This window comes from Mirounga angustirostris, unplaced genomic scaffold (assembly GCF_029215605.1).
Source record: "Mirounga angustirostris isolate CCGP_5_RB_7025 unplaced genomic scaffold, mMirAng1.0.hap1 SCAF_4, whole genome shotgun sequence".
NCBI classification, from domain to species: Eukaryota; Metazoa; Chordata; class Mammalia; order Carnivora; family Phocidae; genus Mirounga; species Mirounga angustirostris.
The window spans coordinates 504,592-523,493 of record NW_026991712.1 but is presented as its reverse complement, the minus strand read 5'-3'; the positions used below and the strand labels follow the sequence as shown (position 1 = coordinate 523,493).

At 52.3% G+C, this 18,902-nt stretch overlaps 2 protein-coding genes across 5 annotated transcripts; one reads left to right on the top strand and one right to left on the bottom strand.

Moving 5' to 3' along the window:
* Nucleotides 1-14: 14 nt before the first annotated feature.
* On the bottom strand, nucleotides 15-3,090 carry FBXL6 (F-box and leucine rich repeat protein 6). Of its 2 annotated transcripts, none has more exons than XM_045895683.3 (9): nucleotides 2,647-3,090; nucleotides 2,231-2,389; nucleotides 2,003-2,066; nucleotides 1,574-1,705; nucleotides 1,392-1,499; nucleotides 1,191-1,304; nucleotides 891-1,122; nucleotides 557-803; nucleotides 15-265 (listed from the first exon to the last, which is right to left on the bottom strand). In XM_045895683.3, exons 1-9 carry the CDS (start codon nucleotides 3,039-3,041, stop codon nucleotides 46-48), a joined length of 1,671 nt encoding a protein of 556 aa, XP_045751639.1. In that variant the 5' UTR covers nucleotides 3,042-3,090; the 3' UTR covers nucleotides 15-45. The 2 variants fall into 2 exon arrangements, with proteins under 2 accessions (XP_045751639.1, XP_045751640.1); XM_045895684.3 differs by having other exon boundaries at nucleotides 2,021-2,066.
* Nucleotides 3,091-3,165: 75 nt separating this feature from the next.
* SLC52A2 (solute carrier family 52 member 2) lies at nucleotides 3,166-11,282 on the top strand. Of its 3 annotated transcripts, none has more exons than XM_045895682.3 (5): nucleotides 3,166-3,529; nucleotides 3,907-4,097; nucleotides 4,211-5,081; nucleotides 5,176-5,299; nucleotides 10,954-11,282. In XM_045895682.3, exons 2-5 carry the CDS (start codon nucleotides 3,968-3,970, stop codon nucleotides 10,957-10,959), a joined length of 1,131 nt encoding a protein of 376 aa, XP_045751638.1. In that variant the 5' UTR covers nucleotides 3,166-3,529; nucleotides 3,907-3,967; the 3' UTR covers nucleotides 10,960-11,282. The 3 variants fall into 3 exon arrangements, with proteins under 3 accessions (XP_045751638.1, XP_064443750.1, XP_045751637.1); XM_064587680.1 differs by lacking the exon at nucleotides 10,954-11,282 and adding an exon at nucleotides 5,406-5,853 and having other exon boundaries at nucleotides 3,854-4,097; XM_045895681.3 differs by lacking the exon at nucleotides 10,954-11,282 and adding an exon at nucleotides 5,406-5,853 and having other exon boundaries at nucleotides 3,167-3,529.
* The last annotated feature ends 7,620 nt before the right edge of the window (nucleotides 11,283-18,902 follow it).

Below are 18,902 nucleotides of genomic sequence, written 5' to 3'. Positions count from 1 at the left end.
AGGACCACACAGAGTTCCTAAAAATGTTTTATTGTAACAAAATGCTCAAACATCCAAAATGCGAAAAGGGTGGAGGGCGCCGCTGGCTACCTGAGGGTCAGGGGTCTGGGACTGCCTAGCTGGAGGAGGGCAGGCGGTGAGCAGCTGCTCCAGGCACCACTGGACTTCCTCCTGGCCTCGGTAGGCCCGCTTCAGGCCCCGAGGAAGGCGGCGGCAGGACTCCAGGTTGAGGTAGAGCAGGCCTGTGCAGCTGCTGATCACAGAGCTGTAGGGGCAGGGCAGGCCATGGGGACTCGAGCCCCTGGCTCCCAGAAGACCCCGGCCCTGGCAGGGCTAGGCCAGTGTAAGGAGCCCTCTCTGCCCAGGTGCCACGGCTGGCTCTGCCACCCACAGCCACCGAGGCCCAAGCCCAGTACCCGTGGTGTCCCTAAGGGCCATCCTAAGCAGGGGCTTGGCCAGTAAGTGCTCCCCTTTTGGACACCCGAAGCCTGCAAGCCAGGCTTGTCGGGGAGGCAAGCCGTACCGACTCCAAGGGACTGGGGAAGGGGATGCTGACCTGACCGTGCTTGGTGTGACCCGGGTGCCCCTGAGGTTGACAGAGCACAAGGCTGGGGGTGAGCCCCCAGGGGTGGCTGAGAAGGTAGCTAAGGCCTGCTCCAAGTCCTTCTCGCTGAAGCCCTGGCCACTCAAGTCCAGCTCCCGCAGAGTGTGGCACCACTTCTGGGTCAACAGGTGGCTGCCCTCTTTGGCTAGAGTCAGCCAGTCGGATGTGCCATAAAGACCCAAGTGAAGCTGCTCTAGCTCTGGAAGCGAAGAGTGGTCATGAGCTGTGGGGCGGGCAGGAGGTACCCACATCCCTCCCACCCAGCCACCAGCCAGAGAAAGCTGACCCTGACACGGCAGATCATGCAGGCCAGCAGGTGTGATGCGGGCACAGCCACGAAGATCCAGCAGGCGCAGATGAGGGGAGCCGTGGAGCAGGCGGCCCAGGGCCTCATTGCTGACAAAGTTGCAGGTGCAGCCAGCAAGGCAGAGCTCCTCAAGGCTGGGGAAGCCTGGGCCAGGAGTCACCACTCGCCCGGGAGGCTTGGGCAGCCACATCAGGTTCAGCAGCCGCAGCACCTGGAGCAAGGCCCAGGCTGCAGATGGGGAGGGAGGGTGGCAGGTGGAAGAGGAGGGGTGGCAGGTACCTGCAGCTGGGGGCAGCCCTTCTGCAGAGCCTCAACAGGCAGCTGGAGAGGAGTGCTGTTGCGATTGATGCCGGTGCTCACCTCCAGGACCTGGAGCTGGGGGCAACAGCTGCCCTGCAGAGGTGGAAGAGAACACAGGCTCAGTGGCCTGGCAGACCCTGGCTCAGCATCCGTCTCTGCTTCTGCCTGTCACCAACCTACCAGCAGCGCACCCAAAATGGCTGTTGTCTGGGAGCTGTAGGTCAGCCACAGTTTGCGCATTCGGGGCCCTGCCTCCTCCAAGAAGTTCACCACGGCTGTGGACTCCACCTGGGAACCCAGCACATGGGTACCGGTCACTCCGGCCCAGGATTCTTCAGGACCCCTGGGGACACAGGGCTCACCATGGAGTGCTGTATATCCAGGCTGTGGAGCTGGGGGCAGGCTTTGGCTAGCATGACCAGAGTGTCAGGGGTCACACCATGGCAATCAGAAAGCTTGAGGAAGGTGAGTCGAGGACAGGACTCGCTGACCAGCTGTGGAAGACAGAGCACCAGCAGAGATTGGGTCTCTGTGGTCGGCAAAGGAAAGAAACCAGTGGCCGACACCGAACCCTCTCCTCTGCCTCAGCTAGAGCCTCCTTTCTCCCCCTGGCAGCCAACATGGGAGCTCCACTTCTGACACCTCCCTGCTGAAAGAAACAACAGGAAAGGAGAACCAGGCAGGCATCCCCATGGGGCAACACTGGGCTCCAGGTGCCTGACCCACTCCCTGGAAGTACCGGGCAACCCCACGTGTCGCCGCTGGTGTGCAGGGCAGCCTAGAGCTCTCACCTTCAACACGGGGTGTACCTGGGACTTCCAGTGGATGAGGGTCAGCCTCTGGAGCTGGGAGAACCTGGGCCGACAGCAGAGGGAGAGCTGCATAGTGTTCCCTCGCTGCCCCTCTGTCAGCGTCTCCCCCACCCACCACTTCGGTATAGGGAGACAGAAATGGGCCTGTGGCTTTCCAGAAGCCACAGAAATGAAGTGAGGGGATAGAGAAAAGAGGGACTGTCTCACCGATTGGGCATAAGCCACTCCAGAGAGGCGAGAACCTTCTTCTCGGCCTTGGCTCCGCTCTTGGCGAGGCGGCCAGCCAGCGGGGGCGACAGGGTCACGGTGTGCCAGAGCGCGGGCTGGGAGGAGGCCTCGTGCCAGCGGCGGCACACGCGTGCAGCCCTGGGAGAAAAATCTCTGCTGAGGGGCCGGGCCTTCCGTGGCCGCGGCTGCGGGTTTTCCTAAGAGGAGAGACCTGTCCCCTTTGTTCTCACAACGCTGCGGCCACCTTAGCTCAAAGACAGGCCGTGGGGGCTCTAACTGGACCCCTGAGAGACTGCGCCCTCTCGGCTACGCCCTCTGCCCCCGCCTCAGCCACCCGCTCGGTGGGCAAGAGGGCAGCCTGAGCCATGCGGCTGCGCTCGGTGGGCCTGGGGTACCTGCCGAGGAAAGGCATGGGCCCATCGGCCGCCACCAGCAGCCCGAAAATCTGCACCAGGATTTCCAGGGGGATGCGGTCGCCCCAGCCCGGGTCGGGCCCCTGCTGCGGCTCCGCAGCGGGCGCAGCCCTAGGCCTGGCCTTGGCGGCCGAGGCGCGGGACGCGGGGGGCAGCAGCCGCTGAGCGCGGCGGGCGGCACGCCTCTGCACGCGAGTGCGGGCAGGCCCCGGGCCCGGCAGCACCAGCAGCATGCTGTCCGACTGCAGCAGGTGGTACCCGGAGCCGCTCGGCGCCAGCTGGTCCCACCACCAGTCCTCGGCCGAGCGAGCCCGCGCCCCGGCCGGCAGCGCGCCCCGGGCCCTGCGTCGGGCCCGCCGCGCCGCCCCGGGAGCCATAGCTCCCAGCTGGACTCCGCGGCCGCGGCGGACGGAAGAGGCGAAGCCGCGGGGCGGAGGCGGGACCTGAGCCCCGGGCCGGCCCCCTGCGCGCGGGTTCAACGCCCGACTTCCGGGGCGGGGCTTCCGGCGATGGGCCACGCCGGGGGCTGGCCGTCCCGCGGCGTCCTCCAGTGCGTGAGAGCCGGAGCTCCCGCCCGGGCGGAGCCGCGTTTCCCCGCCTCACCGGCTCTGCGCTGGAGCCGCGCTCGTGCGCGGGAGGCGGCGCCCTTGAGGGTGGCGAGACGACTGGCTGTCGGGCGGCGAGCGCGCAGGTGCAGGATCAGCAGGCGCAGGTCCCCCGGCGCGCCGGGCAGCTCTTCGCCGACCACCCGACGCAGCGAGGGGCGGCGCCGGGCCCATCCCTCCCCCCGGAGTCCGACTTCACCCCTGCTGTCCTGGGTCTCGCTGAAGCCTCGGACTCCCACTGGGAAGCAGAAGCAGCAGAGGTGTGCGCGGCGCCGTAGGGGTGCCCCTGTCCCGGAGTCCGTGTCCCTTTTGGGGAGAGGGTGGTGGTGATCGCAGCAACTCAGACCCGAAGATGGAGTCCCTCTTTGCTCATTTCCCTCTGGGGTCGGGGCTCCTTGGGCCCGGCTTCCTGCTTCTCTGCCTGCAGGCCTAGCCGTGCTGTTTGGTGTGTTTGGCCCCTGTCATCCCCATGCCCCACCCGCGGGCACCCTCCGGGTTCCCTGGTTTAGGCGGTCTGGTCCTCTTCTGATCCCAGTTCTGTGTCTTTGACTTGTGATCCCGCATCCCTGTCTGTTTCTTTCAAGATAGGAGAGGTCTTCGGTTCCCAGTAGAGCTGAAGCGTTTTCTTTGGATCTAGGTGGGGAAAGAGGAGCGGGCTGTGACCCTGACCTGTTCTGAAGGGCCCAGCCTTGGGCTGAATGGCAGCACCCCCACTGGGCCGTCTGGTGTTGACCCACCTGCTGGTGGCCCTCTTTGGCATGGGCTCCTGGGCTGCCATCAACGGGATCTGGGTGGAGCTGCCTGTGGTGGTAAAAGAACTTCCCGAGGGTGAGTTGGAGTGCGCAGGGAAGAGGGGTTCAGGTGTGCCAGGTAAGGCGGGTTGCAGCTGCCCATCGTCCCTTTGCACCTAGCCCTGACATGGTCTTCTCCCTTCCCTGCAGGCTGGAGTCTCCCGTCATACCTCTCCGTGCTTGTGGCAGTGGGGAACCTGGGTCTGTTGGTGGTGACCCTGTGGAGGCGGCTGGCTCCGGGCAAGAGCGAGCGGGGCCCCATCCAGGTGGTGCAGGCACTGGGCGTGGTGGGCACAGCCCTGCTGGCCCCACTGTGGCACCATGTGTCCCCAGTCGCAGGGCAGCTCCACTCCGTGGCCTTCCTAACGCTGGCCTTGGTGCTGGCCCTGGCCTGCTGTGCCTCTAACGTCACTTTCCTGCCCTTCTTGAGCCACCTACCACCTCCCTTCTTGCGCTCCTTCTTCTTGGGTCAGGGCCTCAGTGCCCTGCTGCCCTGTGTGCTGGCCCTCGTGCAGGGCGTAGGCCACCTTGAATGTTTGCCATCTCCCACCAATGGCACCCTTTGGCTCCCCCACGACTTCCCAGAGCGTTTTCCTGCCAGCACCTTTTTCTGGGTGCTGACCGCCCTTCTGGTCACTTCGGCTGCCGCCTTCCAGGGTCTCCTGCTGTTACTGCCATCACCACCATCTGCATCCACAGCGGGTCCGGGGTCTGGCCTGCGGGCAAGAGGCCCGGGAGTGGAGGAGGAGGAAGAAGAGGCCTCACCACTGCAGGAGTCACTGAGCCGAGCCACAGGCGCCACTCCCAGCCCAGAGCCTGAGGCCCGTCGGCTGCTCTCTGTGCATGGTGCCTGCCTGCTGGGCCTGCTGGCCGTCACCAACGCGCTGACCAATGGTGTGCTGCCTGCCGTGCAGAGCTTTTCCTGCTTGCCCTACGGCCGCCTGGCCTACCACCTGGCAGTGGTATTGGGCAGCGCTGCCAACCCCCTCGCCTGCTTTCTGGCCATGGGCGTGCTGTGCAGGTACAAGAGGGTCCCCAAGGCATTCGGGGCAGAGTTTAGGGATGGGGGCTGGGTCCTGGTGCGGCCAGCCCTGAGTTCCTGCTCACCCCTGTAGGTCTCTGGCGGGGCTAGCTGGTCTCTCTGTGCTGGGCATGCTCTTTGGGGCCTACCTGATGGCGCTGGCAGTCCTGAGCCCTTGCCCACCGCTGGTGGGCACCTCTGCAGGGGTGGTCCTTGTGGTGAGTACACTGGGGACACTGAAGCAGAGAGGGTTGCAGTGGGGAAGGGGTTTGCCCCCAGAGCAGGGGACACCTCATGCTCAGCCTGCTGTGCCCGTCCTCCCAGGTGCTGGCGTGGGTGCTGTGTCTGGGCGTGCTCTCCTATGTGAAGGTGGCCGCCAGTTCCCTGCTGCACGGTGGCGGCCGTCCGGCACTGCTGGCAGCTGGTGTGGCCATCCAGGTGGGCTCCCTGCTCGGTGCTGTCGCCATGTTCCCTCCCACCAGCATCTACCACGTGTTCCGCAGTGGAAAGGACTGTGTGGACCAGTGTGGCCCCTAAGCCTGGGCAGATGGGGAACGTGACGTCAGGCTGAGATGCCCCAGCGCCCCAGTGCCCACGACCCAAGGAGGCCCTCCTCACTTGCAGGCTCATGGATGCCTGTACACTCCACAGCAGATGCTGGTCAGGGTGGGGACCACAGAACAGTCCCAGAACCAGGGCCCAGCTAGGGCTGTGAACTTGGCCCAGATCTGGAGCCTGTGTGGGGCTTGCACAATAAATCACTGTTACTCCATGGGTCCCAGTAGTCAACTTCTGTGCAGATAGACCCCTACTGAGCTGGAGTGCTGATTCGAACTGTTGGGCAGGGGCCCCCCACCCCTGGCCGGCTGCTCTCCCAGCCCTCCGAGCCCTGGACCCTTGCCCCCCCTCCCCCCATCGCTTTTTAGAGCTTCCCCCGGAGAACAGGTTACGGTGGTCAGAGGTAGCATGGTGTCCACCCAACATCAGCTCATCCCGGATCTCCAGCTGAGTGGTGAGGCCTCTTCCCATCAGGGTCACTGCTCTGTAAGCATCTCTGGGCTGTGTGGGCTGAGCCAGCTGGGCGCGAGCATCAAACAGAACCAGCTCTCTCTTTTGCTGTGACCCAGCAGCGGTAGCGTCTGTTCCTCTGTGGGAGGGTCCTGCCAGGGGGCTTATGCCCGGGCCTCCGTGCAAGGTCCAGGCACAGAAGGGGCTCAGTGAGTAGGGCTTGGAAGAGATTCCAGCCAGTTTAGGGATCCTTCTGGTCAGGAGCATTGCTGCCTTCCCTAAGCCACAGGCGCCTAGTTTCCAGCTCCTTCTGTGATCAAATGTGCAGATGGCCCACACTCTTTATTCAGGCAGACGTGGCAGCGTCTGCCTTCTCCCTGGGCTTCTGACAAGTGGCCCCTGTTCCTGAGCAACCCATACCTGCCCCAGCCCTGGGATAGCAGTGTGGGCCTTTGCTTGGCTAGCGTCTGCAGGGAGCAGAGCCTTAGCACTGACTGCAGCCTGAGCTGGAGTGGGTGGTTCTGCACAAAGGGCTGGAGGGTGCTGAAAGGAGTGCCTCAGCCAGGCAAGGGGACCGGCAAGGACTCAGGAGAGGATATTGGATGGAAGCTGCAGTGGGCAGAGGCTCAGGCTTCTGTCACCTCCTCTTGGCTTCTGGGGCAGGCCAGAAGCAGAGGCCCATGGGGGACACAGGCTCCGCAGGGGAGGCAGGACACCCGAGCTGTGATCCAGTGTGACTGGCCTGGCACTGAAATCCTATTCTCACAGACAAGGGGCCCCATTTCTGCAGTGGGGAGCCTGCTGCTGCCAGGGTCTCACCCAAGTGATTGTGGGGGCTGGGAAAAGTGGCTCCTGCCCTGCCTGCCCCAACCCCTTCCCACAATTGTTCTGGTCCCGGATGCCCTTTTTAAACTTCAGAAGCTGCCTGTCCTTGAGTTGGCCTGCACATGGGCCTTTGAAGGTCTCCTCTTTCCCCTGCCCTGGCAGGAGCAGCTGAGCAGGAAGGTGGGAGAGACCCCCCCCCGCCCCAGGCCCTGACCACTGGAGCCTCCGGTCTGGGGCCGCATCAAGTCCTGGGAGGGCCCAGGCTCCCAGGTGGCTCAGACACAGCCCCGCCCTGAGCACAGGAAGCCACCTGCCAGGTCCCAGCCTCCCAGGATGCTGATGGCCTGGAGAAGGAGCAGGGGCAGTGGGGGGTTCATGTGGCTGTTTGCCTTTGGGAGTCGGGGCCAGTAGGTGGGGTGTGGGCTGCAGAAGCCACCTTGGCGGTGGTGAGTGGAGAGATTCAGAGGCAGGAGGACGAGAGCATGGCACGCCCTCTGCCCTCCCCCTCCAACAGCACCCTCCCCTGCCCACCCTGGGGCTGGAGCTCAGGGAGCTGCCCCCCAGTTCTTGTTCTCTCTTCCGTCAGGCGACAATCAAAGGCATTTACGAGAGCCTCATCTCTGCCCACATACGCATTTGTGCCAGGCCCAAGGGCCACAGAGGAGTAAGGCCCTGGAGAGAGGGGGGCAGGTGGCCCTGAACCTGGGGGTCAGGGCTGGAGGTGGACAATTTGAGGAAGCCACTGCCCTTAGGAGCCTCAAGGGCCTTCCTGTCAGTGCCTTGTAGGAAATAACAAGGGGAGGGAGATGCTGAAGGGCCGAGTTCTTGAGAGCCTCCCCGACACACCCTTCCTACTCATGACTGCCCAGCACTGAGTCTGGTCGCCAGGGCACCCACACTTCCAGCTGGACAGCAGGTGGCCCACGACTCCAGCTCACAGCCCTGCCCAGAGGGTCTCTCAAACCCAGGGCCGGGGGCAATTTGAAGGAGACCCCAGAGGGGAGGCAGTGGCCAAGGCAGGACCTTTGGCACCTGGCTGTCCACAGAGAGGACCCCCCTGGGTAAGAGCAAGGCCTGAGCTACAGACCCACTGTTGCCCTGTCCCACCACCAGGAGCAGGCCCCGCAGTTCCTCAGAACCAGAGAAGGGCTAGCTAAGGTGTGGCCTGCCACGTGCAGCTTCCTTTCCCAGGTGTGTGGCTACTTCCCCTGAGACTGAGCCTGTGCGTGTCTGGGCAAGCCTCACCTGGCTTTGGTGGAATGACTAAAGGCCCTGTGGTTCTCAACCTATTGGAGTCCCTAAGGAGGTGTGAATTCCAATGCGGTTGAAGGTATGACAACACCTGGATGATAAAATGGTTGTGTCCTCCCATTAGCATCTGCTCAGGGCCCCCTCCCTCTTTGCTGTGTCTCTCTCTGTCAAATAAATAAAATCTTAAAAAAAAAAAAAAAGGCATGGGACAATGGTCCTCTAAGGGGCTTCCTCTCCTCCATGGAATTCAAAGGGACCTCCTGGCTTTTGTGGCACCAGAAAATGGAAGTGTGGGAGCATCTGGGACCCTGTCCAGTGAATGAGTGCAGGTCATCAGCCATTCCGGAATCAGCCACCCTGGCCATGTCCACCCCGTCTCAGGGAGGCTAACTGCCTGAGGCCACAAGGCCACTTGGACTTACCCACTCCAAGCGCTGACCTCCTTCTCTCCACTGCCCCTTCCGGGGGGCTCAGAGGCTACTAGGGTTCTGATGGGGTGCTAATCACAGGACCCCTTACCCCCACCCTGTTGTTGGGTGGGTGACCCGGATGATCCAATCATTATGTCCATCCTCCTGCCCACGGTGATTGAGCTAAGGGACCGTTGCTCCTATGGAGCAAATCAGGGTCCACCGTGACATCTGTCTTAGGATGTCAGTCATCCCAAGAGCTATAAAAAGCTCCCCAAACTATTCCTGAGAATGAAGGCTCCCCGGAGGCAAGCAGGGTGAGAGGTGGAGAGAGGCAGAACCCAGAAAACATCCTAGGAGTGCCTGGATCCAGTTGCATCTGAAGCTAGATCTTTGGACTTTCAAGTTACGAGGGTGCACAATTTCCTGCTTGTTTAAGCAAAGGTGAGTTGATTGCTATCCATCACACCGAGGACATAGTGAAGCATGCCTCCCTGAAACATTCAGGACAGCTCAGACCTTAGGACCCCCAGTGCTGGTCCATCTTTTCTTGCTTGGGGGAGAGTCAGTCATTCTCTTGGCAACTCTCCCTGTCACCCTCCCCATGACCTTTTCCTCTCCTAGGCCTCCACCTCCAGCTCCTTAGCATAGTGCTTCTCTGACCCGCTCCTGACCTGCAAGGGAGAATTCCCAGGGCATCGGACCCTCTCAGAAGAATGCCCAGGTGGGGCGCCTGAGTGGTTCAGTCGTTAAGTGTCTGCCTTCGACTCAGGTCATGATCCCAGGGTCCTGGGATCGAGCCTCGCATCGGGCTCCCTGCTCAGTGGGGAGCCTGCTTCTCCCTCTCCCCCTCCCCCTGCTTGTGTTCCCTCTCTCACTGTGTCTCTCTCTGTCAAATAAATAAATAAAATATTTAAAAAAAAGAAGAAGAAGAATGCCCAGAGCCAGGCCAGGCAGGGGGCAGGCAAGGTCCCAAGGGCTGCTCTTGGGGGAAGTTCTTTTGTGTGTGCATAACAGTATGAGCATTTTAATTTGGTGAAAGACAAGCTGCAGACAACTTTGAAATTTCCATCCTTTTGCAAAGGCTGTGGGAAAACTGAGCTAATTAAAAAGCAGATTGGAAAAGATTTCCTACCCGGCCCCTCCTGACACCCCTGAGCCTCCCCAAATGTTTCCTGTGTTGTTTTTTGAGTAGGCCCCACGCCCAGCACAGGGCCTGAATTCAAGACCTGAGATCAAGACCTGAGGCAAGATCAAGAGCCACCCAGGCGCCCCAGAGTGTTCCCTTTGTAGAATCATTCTGTGGATGGCACCCTTCTGAGAGTGCTGAGCGGGGTGGTGTGGCTACAGAGGGCCAAGCACCAACTCTGTATGCAGGTCGCTGGAAAGGCAGGCCACCAGCATGGGGAAGGCAGAGAAGAGGTGTTCATACCCAGACCAAAGAATGCAGACAGGAAAAGAAAGCATGTGCGCAGCAAAGCCAGGGGTCTGGAAACCTCCACTGGAGAGCAGAGATAGTGAGAAAGGCCCCTGTGGTGAGGCCACTGTGGATCCTCCAGGGGGCCAGGGAGCTGGGGTGAGCTGATGGTGAGGCAAGTGCGGGGCTGGGAGCCTGGAGTCAGTCATCCCCTCCCGCTGAGGTCTCCACATGGAACAGGGGGCAGGCTTCACGTTTCTTGAGGGTCCACTGTGTTGAATGGGGATGGCCTGGCTGGCTGGGTCCCTCTTCAAAGCAGTATCATGGCACCTGGCTCCAGGAGTCTTGACATGAAGAACATCACACTTCTTCGTTTTTCTGAATGAAGGGTCACCATCCCTCTCCCCTCCACCCACCAAGCCGGAGATCAGCCAAGCTCAGCCATCACTGGGACTCCCCTCTCCCTGGATGTGTTCGAAGCACAGGGGCTCTGGGCAGGGTGGGAGGTGGTCTGGCTTCCAGTCCTTGGGAGTTGCCATCAGAGCTGGTGCTGGAGCAAACTGGGGGGACTTGAGTGGGGGGATCTCAGGGCCAGAACCTTGAGGAATTTGGGCCTGAGGATGTGGCTGATGGGGACTAGGTACTGGGGTAACAGGAGATGAAGCTTGGAATCTGGGGAGGTGGGCTGGGACAGAGCAGAATAGGGTTTTTAGGGGGACTGGGAGTCTGGGAATCCTGGGGACTGAAAATCACAGCACGTAGGGGATGGGGCCTGGGATGTAAAAAGTTTAAGACTGAATGAGCAGAGCAGTTTACTGGTGTCTCTAAGGAGAGCTGTGCTCTGTTACATGATCCCAGGGTCTCTGATTTATAAGGTTGGTGCCTCTCATTGTCTTTAAACCATTTTACAACTTTGTGTTTGTAAATAACTAGTAGCAATGTAAATGATTGTTTTCCGCAGACCTGAAAATGAATTCCATCCCATGGAGGTTCAGCTGATTTCCCTCCTCCAGTTGTGGAAGAAGCTGGTTTTGTATCCATTTGTAAGTCAATTCCAACAATCCTTTATTCTGCATAGATCTGTGATTCTTTGACTTCTTTGAAGCACTTATAATATTCTTGAATCTCTTTTAAAGAATGACTTAAATAGGGCGCCTGGGTGGCTCAGCTGGTTAAGCGACTGCCTTCGGCTCAGGTCATGATCCCAGGGTCCTGGGATTGAGCCCCACGTCGGGCTCCCTGCTCAGCGGGGAGCCTGCTTCTCCCTCTGACCCTCTCCTCTCTCATGCTGTTTCTCTCTCGCTCGCTCTCCAATAAATAAATAAATAAAATCTTTAAAAAAAAAAAAGAATGACTTAAATAGAATCTTTGACATGTGTTCATTTTATATCTATATAAGAGTTATGATACTGCCTTCTCCTGAAAGTTATCCTGTAACAGTTTTGGAGGCTTTCTACCAAGATGGCTGGTGGCTCCCCGTGCCTGAGCTGCGTGAGCTGCGTTTCCTGAGTGTGCACCTCACAGGCTAAGCCCCGGCATGTCTGTTCTTGGTTTCTAGGGAGGAGTCTGAAGTGGTAATAGAATCATGATTTCCTAACTGTAGTTTTTCTACTTATAATTTTCCTCTCAAGTTATTTTGTGGGGTTTTTTGTTTGTTTGGTTTGGGGGTTTTGTTCTGTTTTTGTAACCAGTAAGTTATTCCCCGTTGCTAAGAGCAACAGGGCAATGGCGGTATTGGTTTTACGGTCTGACCATTTTGTGAGCTCCATAAATGGACTAATGATTTACAGACATCTAGTGTCTACTGGATGGGAGACAGTGGAGAATCTGAACTGTTAAATCTTAGTTTGTTCTTGACTTAATATTAAGCTATTATCATTAAAGAGGCCAACAGCAGATTTGAGCTGGCAGAAGAAAAAAATCGGCAAACCTGAAGATAGGTCAATTAACATAATCCAATCTAGGGAAAAGAATGAAAAGGGAATGAAGAAAAATGAACAGAGCCTCAGAGTCATATGGGATGCCATCAAGTATCCCAAACATACACATAAAGGGAGTCCCAAAAGGAGAGGAGAGAAAGTAGCAGAAAGAATATTTAAATAATGGCTGAGGAGCTCCTGGCTGGCTCAGTCAGTGGAGCATGTGACTCCTGATCTTGGAGTTGTCAGTTGAAGCCCCATATTGGGTGTAGAGATTACTTAAATAAAACTTTAAGGGGCGCCTGGGGGGCTCAGTCAGTTGGGCGTCTGCCTTTGGCTTAGGTCATGATCTCGGGGTCCTGGGATTGAGCCCCATGCTGAACAGGGAGCCTGATTCTCCCTCTCCAACTCCCCCTGCTGTGCTCGCTCTTGCTATCTCTGTCTCTCTCTCAAATAAATAAATAAAATCTTTGAAAAAGAAAACACTTTAAGAAAGAAAGAAAGAATGGCTGAAAACCTCCCAAATTTAATGAAAATGTTAATATGACATGTAAGAAATTCAACTCACTCCAAGTGGGATTAACAGGGCATCCACACCCAGAGACATTATAATCAAACTGCCAAAAGTCAAAGACAGAGAATCTTAAAAACAGCGAGAGAGAAGAGACTCGCCATGTACAAGGGATCCTCGGTAGACTAACAGCTGATTTCTCATCAGAAATCATGGAGGCCAGAGACGGTAGGATGACATATCCAAAGTGCTGAAAGAAAAAACTGTTGAGGGCACCTGGGTGGCTCAGTTGGTTAAGTGACTGCCTTCAGCTCAGGTCATGATCCTGCAGTCCCAGGATCGAGTCCCACATTGGGCTCCCTGCTCAGTGGGGAGTCGGCTTCTCCCTCTGACCCTCCCCCCTCTCATGCTCTCTCTCTATCTCATTCTCTCTCTCAAATAAATAAATAAAATCTTTAAAAAGAAAAAAAGAAAAAGAAAAAACTGTTGACAAAGAATTCTGTATTCAGCAAAACTATCCTTCAAATATGAAGGAAAAATTAAGACATTCCCAGCTAAATAAAAATGGAGAGAATTTGTCACTAGTGGAACTTCCCTATATGAAATATTAAAGGTAATCCTTCAGGCTGAAATGAAAGGACACTAGACAGTAACTCAAATGCACATAAAAAATAAAGAGTACTTGTAAAGGTGACTACATAGGTATATACAAAATTTAGTATTCACGCACTTTTGTCTTTTTAATTCTTTTTCTTGTCCTGTCTGTTTTAAAATATAACTGCATAAAGCAATAACCATAAAACTACGTTGATGGATTTATTACATATAAACATGCAATTTGTATGACAACAATAGAAAAAAGAAAGGAGGGAATGGAGTTTGACTTCTTCCTTCCTAATTTGAATGCCTTTTATTTCTTTTTGTTGTCTGATTGCTGAGGCTAGGGACTTCTAGAACTATGTTGAATAGCAGTGGTGATAGTGGACATCCCTGCCATGTTCCTGACCTTAGGGGGAAAGCTCTCAGTTTTTCCCCTTTGAGAATGAAATTTGCTGTGAGCTTTTCATAGATGGCTTTTATGATATTGAGGTATGTACCCTCTATCACTACACTGTGAAGAGTTTTAATCAAGAAAGGATGTACTTTGTCAAATGCTTTCTCTGCATCTATTGAGAGGATCATATGGTTCTTGTTCTTTCTCTTATTAATGTATCATATCACATTGATTGATTTGTGGATGTTGAACCAACCTTGCAGCCCAGGAATAAATCCCACTTGGTCATGGTAAATAATCCTTTTAATGTACTGTTGGATCCTATTGGCTAGTATTTTGATGAGAATTTTTGCATCTATGTTCACCAGGGATATTGGTCTGTAATTCTCCTTTTTGGTGGGGTCTTTGTCTGGTTTTGGGATCAAGGTAATGCTGGCCTCATAAGAAGAGTTTGGAAGTTTTCCTTCCATTTTGATTTTTTTGAAACAGCTTCAGAAGAATAGGTATTAATTTTTCTTTAAATGTTTGGTAGAATTCCGCCAGGAGGGCATCTTGTTTGTTGGGAGATTTTTGATTACTGCATCAATTTCCTTGCTGGTTATGGGTCTGCTCAGGTTTTCTATTTCTTCCTGGTTGTTTTGGTAGTTTATACATCTCTGGGAATGCATCCATTTCTTCCAGATTGTCTAATTTGTTGGCATATAGTTGCTCATAATATGTTCTTATAATTGTTTTCATTTCTTCGGTGTTGGTTGTGATCTCTCCTCTTTCATTCATGATTTTATTTATTTGGGTCTTTTCTTTTTGATAAGTCTGGCCAGAGGCTTATCAATCTTATCAATTCTTTCAAAGAACTAGCTCCTAGTTTTGTTGATCTGTTCTACTGTTCTTCTGGTTTCTATTTCATTGGTTTCTGCTCTAATCTTTATTATTTCTCTTCTCCTACTGGGTTTATGCTTTATTTGCTGTTTTTTCTCCAGCTCCTTTAGGTGTAGGATTAGGTTGTGTATTTGAGACCTTTCTTGTTTCTTGAGAAAGGCTTGTAGTGCTATATACTTCCCTCTTAGGACTGCCTTTGCTGCATCCCAAAGATTTTGAGCAGTTGTGTTTTCATTTTCATTTGTTTCCATGAATTTTTTTAAAAAGATTTTATTTATTTATTTGACAGAGACACAGCGAGAGAGGGAACACAAGCAGGGGGAGTGGGAGAGGGAGAAGCAGGCGTCCCACCGAGCAGGGAGCCCGATGCGGGACTCGATCCCAGGACCCTGGGATCATGACCCGAGCCGAAGGCAGATGCTTAACTACTGAGCTACCCAGGCGCCCTATGTTTCCATGAATTTTTAAAATTCTTTAATTTCCTAGTTGACCTATTCATTCTTTAGTAGGATGCTCTTCAACTTCCATGTATTTGAATTCTTTCCAACTTTGCTCTTGTGATTGAGTTCCAGTTTCAAAGCATTGTGGTCTGAAAATATGCAGGGAATGATCCCAATCTTTTGGTACCAGTTGAGACCTGATTAGTGACCCATGATGTGATCTATTCTGGAGAATGTTCCACGTGCACTCGAGAAGAATGTGTATTCTGTTGCTTTGGGATGAAATGTTCTGAATATATCTGTGAAGTCCATCTGGTCCAGTGTTTCATTCAAAGCCCTTATTTCCTTGTTTATCTTATGCTTAGATGATCTGTCCATTGCAGTGAGGGGGGTGATAAGGTCCCCTACTATTATGATATTATTATCGGTGTGTTTGATTTTGGCATTAATTGGTTTATATAATTGGTTGCTCCCATGTTAGAGTCATCAATATTTACAATTGTTAGATCTTCTTGTTGGATAGACCCTTTAATTATGATATAGTGTCCTTCCTCATCTCTTATTACAGTCTTTGGTTTAAAATCTAATTTGTCTGATATAAGGATTGCCACCCCAACTTTCTTTTGATGACCATTAGCATGGTAAATGGTTTTCCACCCCCTCACTTTAAATCTGGAGATGTCTTTGGGTCTAAAATGAGTCTCTTACAGACAGCATATTGGTGGGTCTTGCTTTTTTATCCAATCTGATACTCTTTGTCTTTTGATTGGGGCATTTAGCCCATTTACATTCAGGGTAACTATTGAAAGATATGAATTTAGTGCCATTGTATTGCCCGCAAGGTGACTGTTACTGTATATTGTCTTTGTTCCTTTCTGGTCTATATTACTTTTGGGCTCTCTCTTTGCTTAGAGGACCCCTTTCAATATTTCGTGTAGGGCTGGTTTGGGGATTGCAAATTCTTTTAGTTTCTGTTTGTCCTGGAAGCTTTTTATCTCTCCTACTATTTCAGTGACAACCTACCTGGATATAGTATTCTTGGCTGCATATTTTTCTCATTTAGTGCCCTGAATATATCATGTCTGTCCTTTCTGGCCTGCCAGGTCTCTGTGGATAGGTCTGCTGCCAATCTAATGTTTCTACCCTTGTAGGTTACAGACCTCTTGTCTCAAGCTGCTTTGGGGATTTTCTCTTTCTCTGAGATTTGTAGCTTTCCTATTATATGTCAGGGTGTTGACCTATTTTTATTGATTTTGAGAGGGTTCTCTGTGCCTCCTGGATTTTGATGCCCTTTTCCTTCCCCAGATTAGGGAAGTTCTCAGCTATAGTTTGCTCTAATATACCTTCTGCCCCTCTCTCTCTTTCCTCTTCTTCTGGGATCCCAATTATTCTAATATTGTTTCACTTTATGTATCACTTATCTCCCACATTCTCCCCTCATGATCCAGTAGTTGTTTATCTCTCTTTTTCTCAGCTTCTTTATTCTCCATCGTTTGGTCTTCTATATCACTAATTCTCTCTTCTGCCTCATTCATCCTAGCAGTTAGAGCCTCCATTTTTTATTGCATCCCATTAATAGCCCTTTTGATTTCAACTTGGTTAGATTTTAGTTCTCTTATTTCTCCAGAAAGGGATCCTCTAGTGTCTTCTATTCTTTTTTCAAGTCCAGTTAGTATCTTTATTTTTTTTGAAGATTTTATTTATTTATTTGAGAGAGAGAGACAGAGAAAGTGAGAGAGAGAGAGAGCACGAGCAGGGTGAGGGGCAGAGGGAGAAGCAGACTCCCTGCTCAGCAGGAAGCCCTATTTAGGGTTCAATCCCGGGGACTCCGGGATCACAACCTGAGCCGAAGGCAGACACTCAACCAACTGAGCCACCCAGGCACTCCAGCTGGTATCTTTATCATCATTATTCTGAACTCTAGTTCTAACATCTTACTAATATTCATATTGATTAGGTTCCTGGCAATTAGTACTGCTTCTTGTTCTCTTTTTTGAGGTGAGTTTTTCCATTTGTCATTCTGTCCAGAGAAGAATAGATGAATCAGAGAGCAAAATACTAAAATGGCAACACGAGTCTAGAGAAATATACACTAAACAAATCAGAAGAGACCTGAAACTTGGGGTGGGGGGGAAGAGAGGGAGAGAGAATATAATCAGACAGGTGAGTGTAATAGAGTAATACACTGGGTTCTGTGTGTATTTTGGTCTGTTTTTTAGAAAACTAGATCCCAAAATTGTAAAGAAAGAAAAACTTATATATGTACAAAAATAAAATTAAATACAACAAAAGGATAGAATGTAACTGTAAAAGTAGAAATTAAAAGACAAGAAAAAACAAAAGGAAAGAAAAAAAACAGCAGCAACAACAACAAAATGTGGGAATATAAACAAAGAGGTGAAAAGAACAGAGCAATACACTATCTCCTGAGTGTATTTTGGTCAGTTTGTTAGAGACAACTACATCTCAAAATTATAAAGGAAGAAAGACTTATATATACAAAAGTAAAATTAGATACATTGAAAGAAAGAATGTAACTGTAAAGATGAATATTTAAAAAAGACTTTAACAAAACAAAACACAAAAAGGAAGGAAAAAAAGAGAATATGATCAGGCGAGTGAATAGAACAGAGCCACTGCATCCCAAAATTCTTTTTTTTTTTTTTTAAAGATTTTATTTATTTGACAGAGAGAGAGACACAGCGAGAGAGGGAACACAAGCAGAGGGAGCAGGAGAGGGAGAAGCAGGCTTCCCACGGAGCAGGGAGCCTGATGCAGGGCTCGATCCCAGGACCCCAGGATCATGACCTGAGCCGAAGGCAGACGCTTAATGACTGAGCCACCCAGGTGCCCCTGCATCCCAAAATTCTTAAGAAACAAAACTTATATATATATATACACACAAATCAGATTAAATACAATGAAGGGATACAATGTGACTGTAAAGATGAAAATTTAAAAAGATTTTTAAAAAGGAGTTGATAAAATAAGAAGTTGGTTGAAAAAGGAAAGAAGAAAAATTTAGAAAAAAAGAAAATTTAAAAAATTAAAGTAGAAAGACTAAAGAATCATGGGAAAAAGCCATGAATTCTATGTGCTGTATTCCCCCCCCCCGGAACTGGGGGGAACTGGGGTTTTGCAGTTCTCATTGATCAGTAAACTTGGTCTTGGCTGGTTGTTCTTGCTGATTTTCTGGGGGAGGGGCCTGTTGCATGGATTCTCAAGTGTATATCCCCAGGCAGAATTGCACTGCCCTTACCAGGGGCCAGGCTGAGGAATCCGCTCCAGTTTGCTCTATGTGGCTTTTGTTCCCTGAAGGTTTTCCAAGCGGCTTTAGAGAATGAAAATGAAAATGGCGGCCTCCCAAGCTCTGGCCCCAGAGCTGAGAGCTCGGAGCCCCACTCCTCAGTGAGTCCTCAGAGAAAAGCAGTCAATCACTCCTGTCTCCCTGGTCTCTGTCCACACTCCATTGCAGCTATCTTTTCTTCCATCTCTGGTTGAGCTCGCAGGTGTTCAGAATGGTTTGATTGCTATCTAGCTGAATTCCTGGGACCAGACGGTCTCCTTTTTTTTTTAGGGTCTCCTACTCCTCCGCCATCTTGGACTCCTCCCATTAGTGGTCGCATTTCTAATGGAAAACCACACATGTAGAGAGTACACCTTTCTGGATTATCTGATTCTGATTCTAACAGATCCTACCTTTCATCTCCTTGGAATTATCTTACAGCTCTAAATTGTAGATGACCAACAGCAATGCAGACACTTCCTTTTTATAGATTTGCAAATAAATATGGCTCAGCGGAGATTCAATTGTTTTTTCTTGTGGAAAAAGCCAATCTCCATCTATTTTTAAATTCATTAAAAAAAAATGGAAATGTCGGGGCACCTGGGTGGCTCAGTTGGTGAAGCATCTGCCTTCGGCTCAGGTCATGATCCCAGGGTCCTGGGGTCGAGCACCACGTCGGGCTCCCTGCTCAGCGGGAAGCCTGCTTCTCCTTCTCCCTCTGCCTCTCCCCCTGCTCATGCTCTCTCTCTCTCAAATAAATAAATATTTTTAAAAATGTAAATGTCATAAACACTTTATTTTACAGATTATAAAACTGAATTTTAATAAAAACAAAACAAAAAATGATTTCATCATTCCTTTACTCCACATAGATTTCTGGG